Raw genomic sequence first — 22,230 nt, forward strand, 5'->3', positions numbered from 1 at the left:
GAACCACAGGTGGCCCCAGGGGCTGTGGAGCTGCGGAGCTGTGGCTGGTGTCTGCAGTGGGGAACAGTGCCCTTCACCTCTAGGGAGTCAATGTCAGGACCGCACTGCAAAGACTTCCCCAAGATGGGAGGTTTGCTCACATGACCAACACTAACTCAGAGGACTGACAGGGCTAGTTGGTGTCTGGGCCATTGTTCACTTGCGGACATTGCCCCACGCGGGCCTGAGGGCCACCACCACCATCTGACTGCCAAGTCGGGAGATGTGCAGGTGGCCCTGAGGCCCTGGAAGTAGAGGCAGCCTCCACGAAAGCCTGAAGGGGCCGGGGTGATGGAGAAAGGGCCCTGGGAGGTCCTGGGTGGCATATTATTGTGGGCAGGAGGCACGTCCAGTGACACACTGGAGTGAGTCATGGATCATTCTCCTCACTAAAACTAGGGTGCTGGGCTCTTTTTTCTGTCAGTGGTTACATTGCAGAATCTCTACTCCCACCCACTGTCCACCCTTTACACACATGTGCCTCTACATAGTCGCTACGTCCTACCTACCCTCATTAGAAATGCCTGTAATACCAACCTGTCTGCTTCGTCGCCACAGACCAGCCTCAGCCCACCCAACACGAGCTCTCCCAAGGGCCATGACATGCAGTCCACCTGCCTGTCCTTCTCTCTGCCACCATACAGGGTCATCCCATGTGCTGCCCACTGTACCTGTGACAACTCCCTGCCACACTCCTTAGCCCCCAGCCCACTCTGGCTACTCTCCTGAGCATCAAACTTCCCGCCATAACGAAGGCCTTGCAGCTCCCTGAGTGGAGCCACCAGTGACCTGTGTGCACTCACATGGGATGTCCCATTGACGGGACAGTCATGCCAATCAGAAAATCCATCTCAGCCCCCAAGGCTCAGCCTCCCTCTCACCCTTGAGTAATTCTTGAGCAGAACCAACCCCTCTGTTGCACTGCAATTTAGATTTTTCAGGTCAAGAAACATCTTGAAGCTCTACAGGAGCAGGAACCTCAGTGCATCCTGCTTGATTATGCATCTGCCTTCCTTCTCTAGAGAAGGAAGATTTCTCTTCTCCCTTTTCTGCCTCTTGTCCTTGACCTTGGCATCACCAATGCTGGCACCGAGTGGGCATGCAGTAAAATGTGGGATGGATGGATGAGTCAACCAACATAGGAGTGGACGGGCCAACAAATGAACACTTCCCAAGCCTGGGGCCATATGTGGAGTGTGGGGACACAGAGGGAGAGGCTGCCACCATCCCACTCTCCCAGGCCCGAGAAGCTAAGGAGGAGCACGAGGCCGGTATACAGGCTGGGACAAGGCAAGGCGCCGCAGATCAGGAGCCATGGGATGGTTCTGGGAATACTGGTGGGCGGAATGGATGGCAGGGCTGCAGGAAGGGCCATCTCATGGAGGAGTGGGGTTGCATGGCTGGGAGGGCTCTGGGTGAGTGGAGGAGGAGGGAAGGCTCCCTTGGGAAGGGAGGACAGGAAGGGGAATGGCCTGCTGAGGGTGTGGGTAAGACTAGGGGGAGGTTCGGGGCAGTGGTGGGAATGCAGGGTTTGCACTGACTTACAGAGGAAGGCAAGTAAGAGATACCTGTGTTTAAAAGTTCTGGGCATTCTTTGTGACATTGACCTTCCAGGGCTAGAACTGAACCCAAGGACGACTCATTGGAAAGTGTCCCAGAGATTCAGAAGGCAGTCAGGAGAAGGGACAGACCTGGAGACAAAAGCTGGGCTAGAGGTTGAGGAGCCAGCATCTGATGCCGACACATACGTCCAAGCTCCGAGAGGTGGGGGCGCAGGGCTGGCTGGGGATAAGACTGGCCAATCCGGACCCTGAGGTTAGATGACTGGACCTGAGGCTGTAAAGAGACAGTCTCCTCTTGTTCAGCCCGGGGCCTCTGGGAAACTCTGCATTCCCACACTCCTTGTCTGGTGGCCTTAAGTGGCTATGTTGGATCCAATTCTAAATTGTGAAAGTACAGCTTTGCCACAGCTGGGAAAACATGCGGGTTCTTACACTCGATTTCAGATCATGCCTCTCTTAACCTAAAATGAGGACTAGGAGATGACCAATCTGACAGGTGACCATATAGCTTTTATTCTCGGGGTCGGAGGGTTTTGTCAACTGTGGGCCAGTCACAGGCACTTACTGTGCAAGAGGGTACTACCTGAGAACCTCCCTCTTGGAGGGTGCTTGTCACAGTCCCTCTCTCTGCCCCTCAGAGCTTGCTGATTCTCACTCAGCATGTGATTCTCCTAAGGGGCTTCTGGTTTCCTTCCTCCTAGCTGATCAAAAGCCACCTACAAGAAGGCCCTAGGGTCTGCTAGAGGTAGGCACCCTGAACAGCAAAATGGCAGCCAGGCGACTGAGATGGTGGCAACACTGAAAAGACTTTGAAACTCTAAAGGTGAAGTAGCTTTGAGACATTTAGTGTAGGAACAAGGACCTAAAGCCAGGAGGTGCCCAAGGATATGACATGGCACATCAAGAAATAATGAGCCCTTGTCCACTGCCGCCCCAGAGTCCTCTCCATGGGCTCATCGCCACATCCAAGATGGCTGCCCAATGTTCAACGTGATGTTTTACACACTGCAGTACTCAGAGTCAGAAGGAGATTAGACCTTTCCTAGTTCCAGCCTCTGTTCTATAGGAAAATCCCCTCTGTGATATCTCTTGTGTTCAGTGTTATCTCTTTCCCAATGCAAAGAACTTTTTAATACACACTGAAAATGTAAACTGCTTCTTTAAATGATAAGTTTTGGTTATCAGGAAAATTAAGCTTGGTGCAATACTTGACTGACCCATCAATAATCAATAAATGAGGCTTTAATATATTCTGAATCCATTTCAGAGAATCTTATCTAATAGGAATAGATTGTGTCTTGGCATTTCTCTGCCAACTTTGAAAGGAGATAAATGATCAGCAGAGTGACTCACAGACAGTGATCTGCAGACAGGGTGACAAATGAAAGAAATCTGAGAACAATAGAAATGAAGCTGGTGCTGAGTCACTTTGTAATTTAAAGAGAGCTTGGGGGGGGGGCGGCGAACCACCATCAAGTGAATTACACAAGACTATCAGAGATTAACAACAAGATAGGAGGACTGTAGGGAAAGGGCATTAAGCTGGGTGTGTTTGGGGAAAAACAGCTTTGAAAACAACTCAAAGCAACTGGCAAAATTGCGGCTGTAGCCAGCGTGCTGTGCAGAAGAGGCTCAGGTAGGCATTTTTCTAATATGGAAGCATGGCCCCTTTAACGCACAAATGATGACCTGGTCAAACCCATCTTCTCTGACTTGACTCTGAGGGTGGAGATGATGGGGGCCTGACAACTCAAGAAATGGTGCTAAATTGTTCACTCCTTATAATGGCTTTGTCAGGTGTGGCTTTATTGAGAGAAATCTCTCCCACTGCCTCAGGGTCTGAGTCTTCCAGCCAGCTCCATAAATTAAGTTTCTTCTGTACTCCAGGCTCATAAGAATTAGTCTCTGATCTTAGAAAGAAAGATGCAAAGCTAATTGCATCTTTAAATAATTAATAATTACTCAATCCATAAAGCCCTAGGAGCCCTGGGTGTGTTTTGGGGATGCGGGGTCATCCCAAACCAGCTCCTTCCCAAGAGGCACAAGCAAACCAGGGGGAGAGACACAACCAACTGACCGGTGGGCCACCATTCCTTTCAGGATGCCCTGTGTGCGGTTAATTTATAGGGCACCACCTGGGACCATGTGGATTTGTGGGAGCCTCTCCTCCTGGGGAGGCGGTGAAGGCAGACCCCTCATAAATTAGTCCTCCTCTGTGATCCCAATTACGCAAGCCCAGTTCAACCTCGTAAGGGGGGTGAGGCTCACTCTGACATTTATTGGTGGACATTTATGTGCTGGGCACTGGTCCAGGCCGTGAGAGCTCAGCAGCAAACAGACATACCTAGTGTGTCCGAGGGTCAGGGAACGTGGTCAAAAATAAAGCAGGATAAAAGAGAAGCTTCCTGACCCTGGGCCTGGGGAGGCTGCTCCTGATGAAGGAGCAAAGGCGCTTCCTGTCAGATGGTCAAGAAATAGCAGGATCCGTGACCGGCTGAGCACCCATCCAAAGCTTGGGTTCCAGGCCAGGGTTTTACAAACACACTCATGCAAACCTCACAATGGCCTTCTAAGGTAACGATAACGTGCCTATCCCACAGTAGAGAAAACCAAGGCTGAGAAGTGGGCTAAGCTGCCCAAAGTCAGGAGGAGCCAGAGAGGAGTGTCCAGTCCAGCCTGGCTGGTGGAAGGCACCTCCCAAGGTACCTGTAGTCCTGCCAGGACCGTGACTTCTCTGACATTGTCCTGGGTGCCAGGGGACCGCAGTTCGACCCGGCTTGCACAGAGGATGGCGCTGGAACATGCAACACCCACACGTGGAGAGCAAGCCGACGGATGGTGTGCTTCTGAAAAGCCCACTTCTGATGCTCCTAATTTCTATATTTAACAAAGTAGCTTTTAACTCAAGTGGGGAGGCAGGGGAAGCAGGCTTTCAGCCTCTTTTGAAGGACACTATTTAGTTGTAAGTACCTCTTAGTCACTTCTGCACTAGGAGATTTTTTTTCCCCTTTTATTATTATTTTTTTTTGTCATCAGAGTAAATCACGTAAATGTTACTGAGCTTGATTTGAAAGTTCTCGGAGAAGCACAAATGCCCCACAATCGTGAGTTATGACTATTATCATTATTCCTGCTGTTGCTGATATCGCACAGCTAAGACCTATCTGGATCTAAAGACAGACTAGGCTATAACCTACGATTTCCTCAATTCATTCAGATTTGCAAGAGTGGAGTGTTTATTACACTCACAATTCATAAGGAACCTCTGTCTTCCAAATCAGTTCTGTAACCCGTTGTACCTAAATTGGTTTGAATCACAAATCTGCAAATATTTCTATATTTAGAGATGAGGTGTTTTACCATTACAGAAAGCCTATTATTTTATAGATACGGCAACATTTGCTGAAAAATGTATTTTACTCAGAGGAAATCAAATAAGCAAATAGAAGGGAAGATATGTAAATCAGTAGAACATAAAAATTGTGCAGAATAAAAGCATGCACTGTATTGGAAGCGTGCAATTTTGGCGTCTGCTGACAGAGTCTTTATGAAATGCTAACACTTATTTATTTGATACCAATGATGGATGATCTAAGAGTTCTCAAAGGTAGCTTTAAAAATGTGAATAGCACAGTGGATTGTGTGAATTTGCTGGTTGTGTACTCCAATACTATCAAAATTAAAAAAAAAAAAAAAAAAAAAGATTCCCAAGATGACAGAAGGAGGAAGGACACAGGCCCAGAGTGGAACAGGGGGTTTGGGTACAGGGCCAGGTTCCCGCATTGGGACCTGAGCCCATGTGCTCGGAGAGAAAGGCCCCAGGTGTGTGAGCATCAGAGAGAGGGCCCAATCAGAAGAAGCCCCACCTGTGGTTGGTAACCTACACACATTTATTCGTTCATGCACGTGTGAACCACCTGACAGGGATGCATGGAGCCCCTACAGTGTCCTAAAGCACCATCAGCTACTCAAACTGCAAAGCCTGCCATCCAGCTGTTTTTGCTTCAGGAGTGAGGGCATCGTGAAAACAGACACTTCCAGCGCATAGACCCAATGACCATGGGCACTTCCGGCCAGCAGGACCAGTGACCACGGGCGCTTCTGGTCCATGAGCTCAGCGCTATGACAGAAGGTCCAAGCAAATGCTGGGAAGCTGTGAGGTGAGCTGAGCCCTAAAGGAGGCAGGGGCTCTTCAGATGATGATGGCAGAAGACAGTGCCAGGCTGTGGGGGCCGCACCAGCCTGAGGCCCTGGGCAGAGGACCGGGTGAGCACAGGAGGGTAGAAAGGGACCAGGGTCAGCAGGTCCAGTGACTAAGGATGGGGTGGGGACACCTGACACTTCTATGCATACTTACGAAGCCAGAAAGCATAGCACCTGGTCTCCTGCAAACACTCCCCCCACCCCCGGGCTGGGGGCACCTGTTGTCTGGTGACTAACAAGGACAGCCTTCCCTCCCCGCAGGTAATGGACCATGTGTACAAGAACAAGGGCCGCCCTGAAGATGCCAACCAGGAGGCAGAACGGGCCTTTCAAGTGCTGGAGGCACAACCTGAGGCTTTTCTGGACCAGCTGCTATACACCATTAACCCCTCAAGTCCCAGAAACAGAGGCTAGGGATTCACGGACACATATTCACGTGTGCGTGCAACACACCTAGGAGCCCCTTTTCACGCGAACCCCCTCAGCTAGAGGCTCGGCCCCATATGCAGACTGTTCATGCTGCACGTTCAGGGAATGGCTTCTGTCTGTAGCATTCTTCTTGGATTGAGGTGGGCAGAGACCAGAAAGAAAACCTTCTGGAAACAGCCTTTGCTAATGGCCCCACATGGTTCAAGTTGGTCAGGGCTGCTGGCCTGTGCCCCGGGAGCCCCTGCTCTGCCGCTTCATCTGCACATCTTACTTTGGCATGGGCACGCTCAGCGACTGTCTGGGGAGCCCCAGTTTTAAAGCCCAAATAGATACACGTGAGAAAAAGGAAATGTGTCAGCCCCTGTGCGTGAACAGAGAGGAGCTGTACTAAAGAGTCCCAGAGACAGAGGAGGGCAGGGGTTCCCCTCCCGGGCCCTTGGAACCCCCAGGAGCTCAGATTAGCTGCCGGCTGTTTTCAGGATTTCCAAAGACTGAATGGAAGGCACCCGTTTACCCACAGAGAGGCAGGTGGCGCTGACCTCGGTGCACCAGCTACTCGGCTATCACCGAAGGGTCTTGCCTCAGTGGGCTGGCGTGACATTCCTCACCCACAGGAAGTTCTGGTGGGCATCACATGGCAAAGTGGGCTGACTGTCACAGGCAGTGCGGTAAACAGGGCTCATCGTGTTATGTGCCAACGGGGGAAATAAGATAAGAAGATGAGGAAGATGCAAACCAAGTATCAAACCATTTAAACCAGGAACGAAATGCTCTAATTTCCAGGTGCCAACAAAACCCGTAAGCAAGCGTATACACCCTTGAGGCATGAGGCCATGGCCTCTGACTACCAGCTCAGGGACCCAAGTGGCATCACATGTGTGAAAAAGTCACTTGGACCCGGGACTGCTGACCAGAGCGCTGCAGATCATCGGGAGGCAGCTAACGCTATGCTGTGGACACTCACATCACCTCCAGGCGGGCCGTTCTGGAGTCATTCCCTCCTTCGGAGATAATTTCACAGGTGTAGTCTCCAATGTCACCCGACCACGTCTGGCTAATGAGGAGGGACCCGTCCTTCTCCACCACGATCCTGGAACTGCTGGATGGGGTGATGGCTGCGTTGTCCTTCTTCCAGACATAGCTGCGGGCCAAGCAGGGAGTCACGGGTTAGAATGATCTCCAGTCAGGACCAAGCCAGGGTCCAGGGTTAGGATCTGGGCCCCACGCAACTGACAACCTCGTGAATGAACCAGAAGCCACTGAACTGTGCTCTTCAGATGGGCAAATTTTATGACATGTGAATGTATCTAAAAGAAAGAATAAGGAAAAGCAACCGAATATCTTGGCCACAGTACAAAAATAGACGCTGAAGTTAAAAACGGGCCAGTGAGGATCATAGAGAACACTGATCTGATCTTTGGGTTAAGGGATGGGAAGTCCATAGAGCATCACGATCACACTTGTCACTTACTAAAACTGTACCTCACACTGTGCCTGGGGAATGTTCCTGGAGGGCAGGGTGTTGCCTAGAGAGGGGGTGATGATGGTCCCCAAACTCCCCGCAGTGGAGTTACCCAAGTCCCAGAGAAAGATCACATCCCAGAAACTTGTTCTTCTAAAACTGCTCTTTGTTCTCATTTAATTCTTCAGTTATGACAATTTTAGCACATTTTTCTTTTCAAATGTAGAATCAATTAAGAGCCTGGCCGGCCTTTGGGTGTCAGTGGTCAGGGGCCACCACTTACTGCTGGACGGCAGGACAGTGCTGGCTCTCCTTTCCAAAATAATTTGCTTGGGTTTGCAAAACGTACCCGGTTCCTCAAAGGTTTAATATGCGCAGAACATACATATTAATGGACTGCTTATCTGAAGTTACCCTGAAACCGAACAGACCTGGTCCTCCGAGAAGGAAATGAATAAGTCGCTCGCCCTGGGGCACCACGTTCAGCTGAGACTGTCCCATAGGGCCAGTGCTCTCAGGGCAGAGGAGCCCTGGGACCCAAGAGTGAGCTGTACAAGTTCACCTCAGGAAGGAGGCTCCAATTTTGTCTGTTTACTCTCATGTGAAAAGCTACAAGAAAACCACAAAGGCCCAGAGGGATTCCGGGTGAGCTCTCAGAGTTGCCGAAAGCCAGCTTCTTTGTCCTTCTTCCTCCTCTGGAATCATGCTCCCAAGCCATTTGGAAACAAATGCATTTTTTTCTGGGCAATCCTCTCTACGACTGCCTCCATGGACTCTCTTGGTTATCTTTAACTTGTTAGTTTTTGTTGGTTGCTTTTGCTTTGAACATTCTTGTAACTAAACTAAACTTGGCAGAGCCGGGGGGAGGTAGACACGATCTGCCAAATGCCTATCCACGAAGAGCGAGCAAACAGCTCAGTCTCAGAATCCAGCTAGTGACGGATGCGGTAGCACCACCTCCCTCTGCTCCTGTGAGCCGTTCCCGAAAGAAGGCGGCATCTCAAATCTATCCAGTGGGCTACCCACGTGACTTCTGTCTGGGCTGAGGCCAGATTGAAAATTCTAGGATGACCATATCTTTCTCTCTAGATTTATTTTCAAGGCTGGCTCTGAATATTAAAAACTCTTCTGAAGGTGGCAACTCCTACCACCTTTGAGAAGACTCTTACTGCCCAGTCCCCTGTGTCTGCTGCGGTGTGTTTCCCCAGAGGGGCCTGGTCTTCATCGTTACAAAGATGGGATACTCCAATTCTGTCAGTGAGGCTTCAAGACATCTAGTTCCCGTGTTTACATGCATTTCCCTCTCTGTACACAAGGTGACCGTGGCCACCTTTCCTCCGGGTGCAGGTCTCCCTTGCCCCCCATTTCACCATGGACCATCCTGGAGCAGAGGAAACCCCTCCCGAGTCTTATACAGCCTAGCGTAAACACTGCTGAAATCCTATTCGATCCGTCCGGATTTTTCTCTCATTAAGTATCAGCCCCTGACAAGTACGTTTTACAGATAGTGTATTAACCTTGGCAGAAAAATCATGAAGAGCTGTACAAGTCACGGAGTAGAACATAGCTCACTGTAAATAATACATAAGGCTAGAGTGGAAAATGGGATTTGTGTGATTAATGATGGATCCCCAGACCGTGTGATGCCGTAATCAGAGATCTGTGGCTGAAATCAAAGTTCCCAAAACTCCCCTTTCTCATCTCAACTTCATTTCCTAAGCTCCCAGAACATGCATGAGCCCCATTGTGAGTGATTGAGCTGACCGGAGAGTGATCCGGGGGTCATGAGTGGCTCCGCAGTGCAAGGTGGCCGTGGTCCCCTTGATCACCACGCGGTCCTCGGGAGGGTTAACGATGGACGTACGATCTGGGAAAACACAAGTCACAGCTCAGACAGAATTACATGCTTGAGAGTTTCTTCCCTCAGGTGGTAACAGATTGGTCATCTGACATAAAAGCCTCCAGGTTTTCTCTGATCTTGGCAAAACGAACGTAAATGGAAGCACTCAGAAACATGAAGGGAATTGGAAGCAAGCCTGTCCATGGCGCAGCCACAGCATCAGGCCTCCCCTCTCCTCTGGGGCCGCTCCCCAGCCTTCAAACCCTCTTGGAGGGACCATGAGAACACAGACCGCATGCAAATGTTCATTAGGTTCTGCATTCTTAGGTTAAAATCGTGGTTCTTTCCCAAGATTATTAACATTCTGGTTGTTTCTGCTGTCTGCACAGCACATCATGACTTTGCAAAGTGCTTCCATTTGTATTGTTCTAGTTAATGCTCACACACCCTTGTGGGGGCTGTGACCGCACCACCCCCAGCTTCCAGGACTAGAGAGTGGCACTCAGAAATGCAGTGACTGGCTGAGAAAGGCCCTGGCGACAGCCCTGTGGCTGGTGTCCCCCCACTGCACGCCTCTGAGGCAGATGCTGCTCTGGCCCCACGAGCAGAGCCCAGAACATGGGAGTCCTAGGATGAAGTTGGGGCCCGGCCTGACCACCTGGAGCACAGTGTCACGGGAAAGACCTGAGCTTTACAGCTGGTGTCTGTGGAAGGGGTCGGGCAGCACCCCCCCCCCCCCGAGTCACACAGGACAGAGGAGGTAAAGCGGGGGGGATGTGTTCTGCAGGCTGTTAAAGATGAGGTTCACATGTTACAGACATATGATGAATCAGAAGTGGTGGACAGAGGGGGCCACGAAAGGGGACAAAACCTCTTTTTCGGTACCTAAGGATATTGGGGGTATTTGAATTCAAGTCTTTTTAAAACTCCTGGTGTTTTTATGACACCTAAGTAAATCAGAAGGGGTCATTTCTCAATGTGGACACCAAATATCCCATAGAGAACCAAGCAGACATGGAAGAAAGCATGATAATGCAGGTTCTCTTCAAGGACGGTGTTTTCACAAACGAGTCACCGATGCCAGTTACATTTCTCTCTCTGCACACAGATAAGCTTTACAAAGACCCGTGAGCACTACCTTTCGCTTTTTTTGAGCAACATTTTTTTTTTTTTTAAGTCATATAGATGACAGATGAAGCAGAAAGGAAAAAGTATGCCAGCAAGTGAAGTGAGGCTAAAAGGTGGGGGCAGATATATTCGGTAAGGAATCCTTACATCTGGAAAACAAATTAGTCCCCAGTTCAGAAACCTGTGTTCCAGAGAAAGAAAAAAAGCTGGAGAAATAAAAAATCTTCGGTTCACTCCTAACATATAACAAACACTCATGTTTAACATAAGAGTGTTTTAGTTGGTAATAGTGATACTACAGAATAAAACATACTTTCTCTAAAATGTTAATTCTTGACTCTTAACTGTTAATTCTTATGTGATGCTCATAAAATTAACCAATCTATCAGTTTTGTTGTTCGGGCTGGTTTGGGATAATATTTCCTACTCCACTGACTTTAAAAAGTCAAACTTTCATCTCTCCTGAAATGTCCCCATTAAATCTTTGACTACATTTTCTAATTATTCTTTTAGAAACTGAAAAAATTAATTACTCAACAGATTTCTATAAATTAGTTGTAAAAATAATCATTATCTTTTAATTAAATTAGAGAGTCCAAAGGCATATTGACACCCCTTAAGCACAGCTGACATGATGATTAAACCACAATGAACAGAAGGTTCCGTGCAGCCTGTGGTCCTTACTCCACACAGTCAGTGCTGCAGACGCACTCAGGGACCCCTCTGTGTTGGTGGCATAGCAGGTGTAGTTGCCAGCGTCCTGGATGAAGGCGGGGGTTATCTGCAGGCCCCCGGATTCCAGAAGCATGAACCTAGGAATGCGCACAGAGCCACTGGCCAAAATATGTTTTCCTGAAGGAAAATAGAGAAAACAGGAAGGTTAGCACCAGAACCAAGAAAAGAACTTGAAGTAATCACAATAAAGTGGAAACTGTATGTGCAAAAATAACCGAAGTAGGTTCCTTTCTATTATTTAGGACGACAGAGACCAAGAGAATCTTACTTGTGCAATATTGAGAAGTTGGTTTAGACCAGTGATGGCCCATGTATGTGACTGTTACCTTTGGTGGTAACAGTCTCTGACTTTTCTTTACACCTGTATGTATCTGCACATTTTCTACAGAAAGATACCATACATCCTAAATTGGGTGGAAAAACTCTGCATATGAAATAGGTGAATCCCCTCTCGCTTACTGACTTTCATGTTTAAGAGCTGCAGTCTGGGCGCAGGGGTGGCACCCTGGGAGAGGCGAGAGCCTCTGCGGGGTTCTCTGGAAAGACGACAGAGATGTGCGTCTGGACCTCTCACTCAGAGAGGGCCCTCTGAGACGGACCAGCTCATTTCTGTGACCCCACGTTCAGCACACGGTTGTTAAGAACGGACCATATGCTGTTCATTGAGTGACCCCTGTGTCTACATGTGGAAGTGCCTGGGAGCTTCAGAGAGAGCCCACGACAGAAGCCTCTCCTCGTGGGGACTGAAAACAGGTGGCATGGGGACGGTCACATGTGTCAGATGGGCCCGTGCTAGAAGCATCTCTCTCTCTCTCTTTCTGTTTTAGTAAAGCTCTATGCCTTCGATGTCACTCTGCTAAGCTGCACACAGGGAAGCGATCTTAGAAGGTCCCTCTGAGCCTTCCTGTCCCTGAATGCTGTGGACTTTAAGCCTTGGTATAACTCAGTCTTTGGTTTCTCTGCCTCTTTTTAAAATGGTTATTTTTATTTGGGGGGAGAGAGAGAGAAAATGAGTGAGTGAGCAGGAGAGGGGTGAAGGGAGAGGGAGAGAGATAATCCCATGCAGACTCCATACTGTCAGTGCAGAGCCCAACACTAGGCATGATCTTATGCCTTGAGCCGAAATCAAGAATTGGATGCTTAACTGACTGAGCCACCCAGGTGCCCCTCTCTGCCTTTTTAAAATTCAGGTGTAACTCATTTTTATACATCCTGCTAGTTTCAGGTGTGTATCCAGGCACCTTATTTTCTTAAAGAAACAGGGGTATTATTTTTAATGTTTAATGTTGCCTTCACTTCATAAATGGAGACACTGAGTCCTGGTGGCACCTCTCCACCTCCAGGACCTGGTATTTCAGGGAGCCCCCCCAACCAAACCTCAGATAGCCTATGAAGGGCTTAGGCAGAAATCAGTGCTAGTCACACAGTTTGAAAACAGTTTCCTTTTGGAGCTGTCAGCTCTGTGAAGCTTACAGGGCTCTGCCTCTCTTCCTTGCCCTGCACCCAGCACCCAGCACCCTGCAGGAGCTCGGCAGATGGCTACTCATCTCTACTGAATGAAGGAAGGTGGGGGGGAGGATTGTTGAACACATTAAGCCCTGGCCCGAGGGGCTCCTTTTGCATGTTGGCCAGGCTATGGGGGGCGCGCAGGCTACCCACCTCTCCTCCACGTGATGGCGGGTTTGGGCGCCCCGGACACCTCGCACCTCAGAGTGGCCGTCATCCCATCAGTGACTGTGGTGTCCACTGGCAGCTGCATAAACGCCGGGGCCACATCTAAGTGGGAGCAAACAGTGACATCCTTAGTGTGCATCCCCCAGACAGGTCCAGACCCACCCAGTGGGGGATGGCCCATATGGGCTTTTATAGGACTAATCACACAGAAATGCAGTGATAAAAGATGAAAACCTTTCAGGAGTGACTATAACCTTCCATTATTTGTCCCCTAGGAGCTGCCGATCTGTGTTTACAACCTAGAGAGAAACCCAGTCCCGTGATGTAATGGACACGAGGTGGGAAAGTGCCAGAGCCTAGGAAGGGCTGTTTCAGAAGAGTGTTAATGAGAGGAGAGACATTTATTTAGATAAATCTAATAAGCTCGCTTTCATTACTTTTTAAAAATAGAAGAAACTAATTTTTGACTATTAAACATTAACCAAAAGATAATGCATTCACAAAACAACCAGATTTCAAGCACTTCAGGAAAGGATTTCCAGGAAGTGTTGTGGGCCCAAGTGCTGGGGGGCAGGGGGCGCTTCTTGTCCTGGGGGCGCTGGCATGGGCCTCCAGCTCCCAGGAGCCCAGAATCAGACTGAGACAGTCGGGGGTCGCTCAGGCTGGCTTCAGTGAGGGCTCTGCTGACTTTGTACCACTTTGAGAATGATTAAGTTGGAAATGGCCGAAAAGCAGGGCTAGGCATGTCCCAAATCCTGGGAGGGGCCCCTGAGGAGCCTGGGCTGGGGTTCTGGGGAGCACTGGATGCTGCTGTCAGCCCTCCTTCCACCAGGCGGGAGCCCCTACCAACCGCATCCGTCCCCTGGGTGCCGCCCCCAAAGTGTAGCCCAGAGCCCTCTGTTTCCCCTAACTGGTGGGGCCACCACCCGGACAGTGCAGTGGCCTCCTTCCTGGCCCCAATCCTTCTGCTCCTCCCTGCACTGGGAGTTCTACACCCAGCCTTGGGCGCCCTTTGGGAGCCAGGAAGGACACCCCACCACTCCCTGCTGAAAGCCTCCCACTGGGCCTCTGCCCTGCTTACCCCTCCAGCCTACCTCCTACCATCACCCCTGCTCCCCATATCCACAAACTCGTCCCTCAAAGGCACGTGCAATGTTCTCTCCCTCACTCCTTTGCCCCATGGTGCGCACATCCCCTAAGATCTTGCACCTTTAGGCCTCAGCTCCCATAAGCTCTCAGGAAATGATTCCTGACAGCCCTCAGAGGAGCCTCCGTCACCCTGGGTCTTGCCTGTTGTCTCGTTTCATGGCCCTCCTCCTGTCCTGTGTGCCTCTCCCCTTCACGACCTCTGTCCTAGAGGCATGAGAGCCTCGCCTGTCTTCCTCAGAGCTCCGTCCCTGAGCCTGACAGACCCAAGTGCCTGACAGAGATGCTAAATAAATGTTTGTGAAATGAACGAATAAATATTGATTGCTTTACATACTATTTTTTTCTTTCCACGAAAAGTGTTTTAATTTGGAAATAAAAGCCTATTTTGCAAAACTGTGTCCTTACAAAACAGAGAATGTAGCAATATCATTATCATGTATTTCTTTGTTCCATCTCCAGCTGCCATAGTAACCAGTTTGGTAGCACTTTCATCACAATTTCCAATCTGATCCTTGGAAGAAGCTGTGAATTGGGCTGAGTTGGTTCAATTGGTGAAAAAACTGAGGCTGAGATTTAGGGGATGTGTCTTAGGTCTCTCATTAGAGACAGGTAGGCAACCATAGCCCGTTATCTACTGTTATAAATAAAGTTTTATTGGAACACAGCCATGCCCATTTGCTCAACATTGTCTGTGCCACTTTCACATTGCTATAGCATAAGTAAGTAGCTGTGACAGAGACCACATCCCTCAGAGCTGAAAATACTATCTGGCTTTTTACAGAAAGAGTTTGCTCCAGTCAACAGAACCAAAAGACAACCTACTGAATGGGAGAAGACATTTTCAAATGACATAACTGATAAATGGTTGGTATCAAAAATATATAACGAGCTTCTACAACTCAACACCAAAAAAGACAAGTAATCCAATTAAAACATGGGCAGAAGACATGAACAGGCATTTCTCCAAAGAAGGCATCCAGATGGCCAGCAGACACATGAAAAGACGCTCATGATCACTGATCATCAGGGAAATGCAAAACAAAACTACATATATGCAGTATCACCTCATTCCTGTCATAATAGCTAAAATCAACAACACAAGAAACAAGTGTTGGCAGGGATGTAGAGAAAAAGGAACCTTCTTGCACTGCTGGTGGGAATGCAAATGGTGCAGCCACCATGGGAAACAGTATGGAGTTTCCTCAAAAAGTTAAAAATAGAACTACCCTATGATCCAGTCATTTCACTTCTGGGTATTTACCCAAAGAAGAAGAGAACACTGATTCAAAACAGACTCTTAAGGCCAGAAAACAAACTGGTGGTTGCTGGAGGGAGGGTGGTGGTGGGGGGACAGAAACAGGTGAGGGGTTAAGAGCACACTTCCTGTGATGAGCACGGAGGAACGTATAGAACTGTAGAATCAGCTTATTGTGAGCCCGAACTAATACAACCCTGTGTATTAACTATATTGAAGTTAAAATGAAGTTTAAAAAAAAAAAGAAAAAAACCCCACAAGCACCTGGCTGGCACTTTAAGATGTGTTTTAAATAATTCTAATTGATCAAAACCCAGCTTCTGGCTTAAGTATACACTATTATTCCTGCTGTTTGAAGTGATACTGGTTAGGGTCCTCCAAACCAGAGGATAAACTTGACCACTGGGCAAGGTTCAAGGAAGTGACCCCCTACTGTACCAAAATATACACATGAACCCTTAAATTTGGAAGTTCCAGCACATAAGAACCGTCTGCATGCTGACCTGATTTGCTTTCTCAAATGGCTCTCACACCTGTGGATATCGGCATTGTGCCTCCCAAAGGGCGAACAATGAAAGGTATAATCCCATAATCACTAAATTCTCCTTCATTCTGGAAGAACAATATTACAGCTATGGAATGAAAAAGAAAACCCACAGATACAGTGAAAGCCTTTCCCTTCATTTTATTTTTCAAAGACAGAGTGCCAAAGTATTTCTGTTAATGGGATAATAAAAGAAACCTACAGAAGAACTATCATTGTTCAATAAAACTAAAATAGAAAATGAATATGAAAAAACGGGAAAAGGACCAAAAGAAAAAGATTAGGAATGAGCTATTCACTGACTAGTTCTTCTAGCTCTGTCCAGAAATATGGAGATTTTTTTCCCCCTACTTCTCAGGAGAGAGGACGGCTCGGTTGCTGAAAAAATCAAAGTTTGTCTGAGTGGAGGCTGGGTACCAGGACGCGGGGGCGACAGGGTGTACTTGCTGCTGGCAGGCTTCCGCGGGGCTTAGCACATGGGCTACCATCTGCCTGAGACAAGGTTCCTGCTGTGGCCACTGCGCCCTGTCCACTGCACCCCGTCCACTGACCTGAAGAGACGCTATCACCTTCTGAGTGTGTCATTGGGGCAAAGGTGGGGAGGTGCTGGTCTGAGAGCCCAGCCTGGACGGTCTGGCTTCCCTGATGCGCAGTACTCACTGGTGACGTCCAGGTACGTGTAGGTCTGGATCTCCCCTCCTTCGTTACTGGCAAAGCACTGGAAGATTCCGGAGTCCTCCGGCTGCAGATTCTGGATGTGCAGGCCTCCACTCGAGAGCATTTTGTAGCGAGGATTCTGGAGCTTGCTGATGGAGATGGCATCCTTGTACCACTGGAGGGTGGGAAGAGGGACCCCTGTGTAGGAGTGGAAATAATTGGGGATTTGAAAAGAATTAAATTCCAAGCACGTTACATGGGGACTGAGGCCATAATGTTTCAAAGGCTCCGCGGTGATACTTTGGTGGGCATATTGTCATCTGTTAGCCCCTCCATCCAACCCGTATGGTGGTGTTTTCCTCATCTCTATGAAGGAATGGACACGGAGGAGCACCATGAGGAGGAGCAGGAACGAACTCCTGACACTGGGCTGCAGATAGTTCTGGATTCCCGGACCCCATGGAGGTTTGTGCTCTGGTTTGGAGAGAAAGGGATTCCAGCTGTGACCGACCTCGGGACAGACAGGGACTGGGAGGAAGACCCCTCTGCTCTACAGGGCTGACTCTGCCGCTCAAGGCTTGGGGAAGGGTCACTGGGGAGAAGACACGTTTGGGAAGGAAGGGTCTTTGCAAACTCAGAACGTTGTTGTGAAGGGTGATCGTATCAGTCAGTACACATAGATCTCTTAGTGCTCGGCACATGGTGAGTGCTCAGTGGCTAGAATGACTATCATTACAACTCACAACTAAAAACGTGCACTGTCTTTTCACCCATCCCCTGCCTAAGGAGCTGGCTGTCACCCCGATCGAAGTGGAGGTCTGCTGTGGTGGAACGGCAATGGCTGACGTCAGGAGCCGGCACCTGAGATGCATGTGGTGTTCAGTCGTGCTTGGTGGAGAAGCTGCCTTGACCCCTGAGACAAATGTGAGTCCAGCAGGTGACGAGAAGGGGCTAGGACGGTGCCATCCTTGTCCTTGGGAGCTACTAGTACCCAGAACATGGCCAACACTGATTGGGAGGACAGGAGGGTCAGTGTGAGGCTAAGTGCCTCTTTTTCACCCTAATGATGTGCTGGAGAACACCCAGGCCGCAGTCAGAGGGACCAGAGCTCTGTGCCATCCAGCTGGCTCGCCTGATGGAGGGGGACGCTGGGGCTGGGAAGGGTCAATGAAGAGGACAAAGGACCAGCTCCCAGGGGCAGAGCCCGTGTTGTAAACAAAGGGACTATCCCTGGCTTGAGGGCATGAAGACCCCTGCTGCCCATCCGCCCATGTGGCTGTGCTCAGCACATGGAGCCTGGGCGATGAGGGTGTGCACACCACTCCCCCTGGTGCCTTGCTGCATGGGACAAGCCATGGCTGGGAAGCTCTCCTGGGAAGCTCAGGGCACAAGCAGTAGTGGCCACTGCTCCCTGACCCTCCCAAGCCACCTAACAGGGGTCAACTGGGTAGATATGGCAGGCTGTGCATAGAAACTCCCCATGGCACAAGACGACGGAGTCCCGAACCATGGTGGGCCCACGTATGCTTGCCGTGGACCTGTGGGAAATGCACAGAAATGCCCAGGCTGCTTCTGTAACTCAGTTTCCCTACGTATGAAATTAATTTAAACAAAGCACGTCTTGACAATGATTCATGGTGAAAAGCACACCAAAATCCCTTGATTTCAGATGCTTATGTAGGTGTAAGATGTCTTCTTTAATAAATAAAGTTAATGTCGTGAAATATTTCAAGATAATGTATTTTCAGATTCTGTTCTTTGCCTTAATTATGTTTCCTGTCACTTTTCATTAAATCAGGAAATTAAAAAAAAATCCATTTCAAGGTAAAAGCATAACCAATTCATGTAAAATCTCATAATAGCAATTACCCGATGTAGCTTTCATGAAGAATAACCACTTCGCATGCTGCTATAGTTTCATTGTCAAAATTAAAAGAAAGCAGTAAATTATACGATGGCAGTGTTGAAAGGCCTGTTCGATACATATTTACAAGTCTGTATGTAATGAGCAGTTCGCCCTGTAGAAATCATGCAAAAAAAAAAGCATTCTCTTGTCAAGGGAAGAGCTTAAGATTGTCACTTATCGAAAAACAATTGTTAGTATACGGGGAACCGAGAGTCTTTCTATTTTGGGGCACTTTAGTGTCATAAAAGGAAATCTTATCCCCTGCAGAACTGCAGACTCTGCCTTCGAACAGCCGAACTCTCTAAATACTTCGTAACTTTACCTTACGACAATCGTGGACTTAAAAAGATCCATTTATGCAAAGAGAGAGAGAGAGAGAGAGGCAGAGAGAGAGAGAACAGGGGCACCTCACTGCATGGCTCAGTTAGTTGAGCATCCAACTCTTGGTTTCAGCTCAAGTCATGATCTCGTGGTTCATGGGATTGAGCCCCTTGCTGGGCTCTGTGCTGACAGTGTGGAGCCTGCTTGGGATTCTCTCTCCCTCTCTGCCCCTCCCCCACTTGTGTGCATTCTCTTTCAAAATAAATAAACTTAAAAAAAAAAATAAAAGAGAAAACAATGCAGCCCATTACCAGGGGGATATTTCCATGTCACTCACATCTCTGTCCTCTCCTCCCCAGGAGGTCTGGGCAGAGCTAGACCAGAGAAGGACGGGGGCAGAGTAGATCTGTCAGCAGTGCCATCGTGAGCTGACCAGGAGCCAAGACCCCTTAGGAAACATACCTTCTGGGCCGAGGCATAGTGGGTAGAGGGTGCCCACGGCAGACACCAGTCGCTACAGGGGCCATCAGGGCTGTTCACAAGACACCACTCTTCCTTTGCAGAAATGAAGAATGACGTGCCCAGGTCTGGGGACCAGTGCCATGTACTCTGGGTCCCAGGACTGAAGCTCTCTGGGAGAAGCCGGGTGCCCTGGCCAAAGCCCAGGTGTGGTAGCTGATGGGTTTGGGTCTGGATCCTGTCTCCACTGCCATGTGACCCCTGGCAGGTTGTCCCATATTTAATGAGACGGTCCCACATACCAGGAGCTGGGCCATGATTTTACAAGCATCTCATTTCATCTCGCTGGCTGTGTGCCTTGAGCACATTACTTAACCTCGCTTTACTAAGGTCCTGTTTTCAAATGTATACTCTGAGAGAACAGTATCTCTTTTATGTAGCCGTTTTGAAGATTTACAAAATTGTTAGCAATCCTTACCCTCCAAGCTCTTAGAATAGAATACCCACCCTTGAGATGGACAGGTTTAAACATTAAAAAAAAACGTCCTTTCCATTGGCAGTTTCCAGAGCACTAACATAGCTGTTGTTAATGAAATTGCCTTTAAAAAGCCTATCTCTGTTATGGGTTTTAGTATAATTATTTGTGCTGCCTGACAGGCAATGGGGACTATGGATAGCTCGTAATCTCGTAATCAAGGCAAGGGGTTGAGGGGGAAATTACTGGAATAAGAAAGAAAAAGTCAACCCAAAACTGGATAGGCAAAAAAAAAAAAAAAAAAAAAAAAAAAAAAAAAAAAAAAGAAAGAAAAACAAAGGAAAAAAAAAGAAAAGAGGAAGATTTCCTGTTCAAAGAATTTAAAACCAGCTTTCTTACTAAGGAAAACACAAAGGCACTGGCCTCAATGACGCCATGGACAATGAAGAAGTCCCTGCCCCACGTCATTGAGGGGCCGTGCTCTGTGGACTCTGAGCACTGGAAGACAGGACTGTGTGTTTCTGCTGGGATGGATGGGGTCAAGGTGTCCCTGTCGCTCCTTTGGGTGACGAGTACTATCTCTGCTTTGCAGGGGAGGAAGCAAAGCCTCAAGAAGGTCAGAAGCCTTCCTCAAGGTCACACACCCAGTAGCTGAATTCTGCTCTGTTCCAAAGGCCCTGTTGCTGACCTCACACTCAACCTGCATCCCTGTAACGGTGAGGCACCTGCCCTGGAAAATGCCCCTCGTGTTCCTCCATCTCACGGCCTCCCCACACTCACCCATGGCTCGACAGACGATGTCCACGGTTTCTTCCACTTCCACTAAAATCCGACTCTCAGGCTCAGCAGTAAAATACGGTGGCTCTTTAAACAAGAAAACAAAAATAGCCCTTAAGCAAAAGAGGTGTGTTTCAGATGACCCGTGGAGTCTGAAAGAGTCGGGACTCCTTTTAAAAACTATCTTTGAAAAGTTCATTAGTTCATCATACACACAGAGTCAGAATTCAGAGAGCACAGGCCAAAGGCAATTTATATTCTAAGGTTTCAGAAAGCAAATTACTACACAGGGTGATGGCTACTTTTCCGTTTATGGGCTTGAATCATGGAATATCTTAATTCACATTTTAGAAGGACGATCCCAAGAGGTTCATAAAGGTTTATATTTACAGCACAGTATTTTATAGGCTAGTTTGCTTCAGTATCTAAACTAAACACCAATACAGGAAGCATGTCAAATAAAGCGCCACAGCCAGGCACCAGGCCTGTGTCAGGGAATGGGGCAGCCTATTAACATATTTTTTAAAAAGTCTTGGCGGTTCTTCTTCTTCAAAATACAGATTTACTACTTGAATGGAAGGCTAAATAATAGCTGAGTGAAGAAAGAAAAAGGGCCCCTCATCCATCTTTAGTTGCAGCGGAAGGTCCACTGCTTGTATATCCCTACATACTCCCCTCGCTTATTCAACAAAAAATAGAGGGTGTATTAAACAGTGAATTTCCTTGGAGAATAAATTGCAATATTTTTCTCAGTTTCTTCAGCCAAACATCACTGGTGGTATGGCCAGATTCATCCAGTATTAAGGTGGTAGTGATTTCACGAACATGCTAACAAAAGGCTGTAGTATTCATTTGCTGCGTGATCATTAATTTCTGGGCACTGTCTTCTCAGAGTGGCTTATTTTCATTGTAACTGTGTGGAGCGTGGTGAGTATAGACTGGCATGCCTCCTACCCTGCCTGGGTCTTCAAAACAGGGCGGAGCCTAAGAGAGGGAAAGGAGGAATGAAAACTGAGCCTTTCTGAGACATGATTAAGGGGCAAAGACTGAAGGTTTCTCGATGGAGGCCAAGTATGGCCCCAACTCTGCAATCACCGGGGCCGCTCAGACGGCCGCAATCTGTCCGAACACCCGCTCTGGCTGAGGCGGGGGTGGCATCCTCACTGGAGGACACAGACCCCTCTGCTGGGTTTTGGTCATGTGTAGACCAGGCCTTAAAGACACACTGCAAAGATTTACAGTCTCTTTTCAAGGTGGTCTTCACCGCACACACTCAAACGTTCACATTCAGCCACATTTGCTCCATCAATAATCATGACAGCAGCGATATTTGTATTCTAACGATGCAGGAGCAGCATCCCGTCAAGGCCCCTGTGTGTGGTCATGCCCTGTATTCATCGGTGAATGCTAACGTCGATATCTTCCTCCCTGGTCTGGCAGAAGGGATATGAAGGAAAAGACCAAGTGAAGAAGTCAACACTTGCCTCTGGTTAATTACAGTTCTTCTTTTTTAAATTAAACATCGTATTTTGAGGTCGCTGTAGAGTCTGAAGGCATTGTAAGACATAATAGAGACCCGGGCACCCTCTACTGAGCTCACCCCGACAGTGACCTC

The 22,230-nt window shown here is 48.4% G+C and overlaps 1 protein-coding gene across 3 annotated transcripts in view; it reads right to left on the bottom strand.

Moving 5' to 3' along the window:
• Positions 1-22,230, bottom strand: part of SDK1 (sidekick cell adhesion molecule 1) — a 518,084-nt gene that overhangs the window by 203,948 nt on the left and 291,906 nt on the right. For all 3 annotated transcript variants that reach the window (XM_077758767.1, XM_077758766.1, XM_077758768.1), the window contains 6 exons: positions 20,619-20,702; positions 16,681-16,875; positions 13,058-13,174; positions 11,348-11,515; positions 9,460-9,562; positions 7,198-7,374 (listed from right to left, as the gene is read on the bottom strand). In XM_077758767.1, the coding sequence (XP_077614893.1) occupies positions 7,198-7,374; positions 9,460-9,562; positions 11,348-11,515; positions 13,058-13,174; positions 16,681-16,875; positions 20,619-20,702 (844 nt within the window). The remainder of the gene's footprint in view (positions 1-7,197; positions 7,375-9,459; positions 9,563-11,347; positions 11,516-13,057; positions 13,175-16,680; positions 16,876-20,618; positions 20,703-22,230) is intronic.

This window comes from Crocuta crocuta, unplaced genomic scaffold (genome assembly GCF_008692635.1).
Source record: "Crocuta crocuta isolate KB4526 unplaced genomic scaffold, BGI_CrCroc_1.0 scaffold273, whole genome shotgun sequence".
NCBI lineage: Eukaryota > Metazoa > Chordata > Mammalia > Carnivora > Hyaenidae > Crocuta > Crocuta crocuta.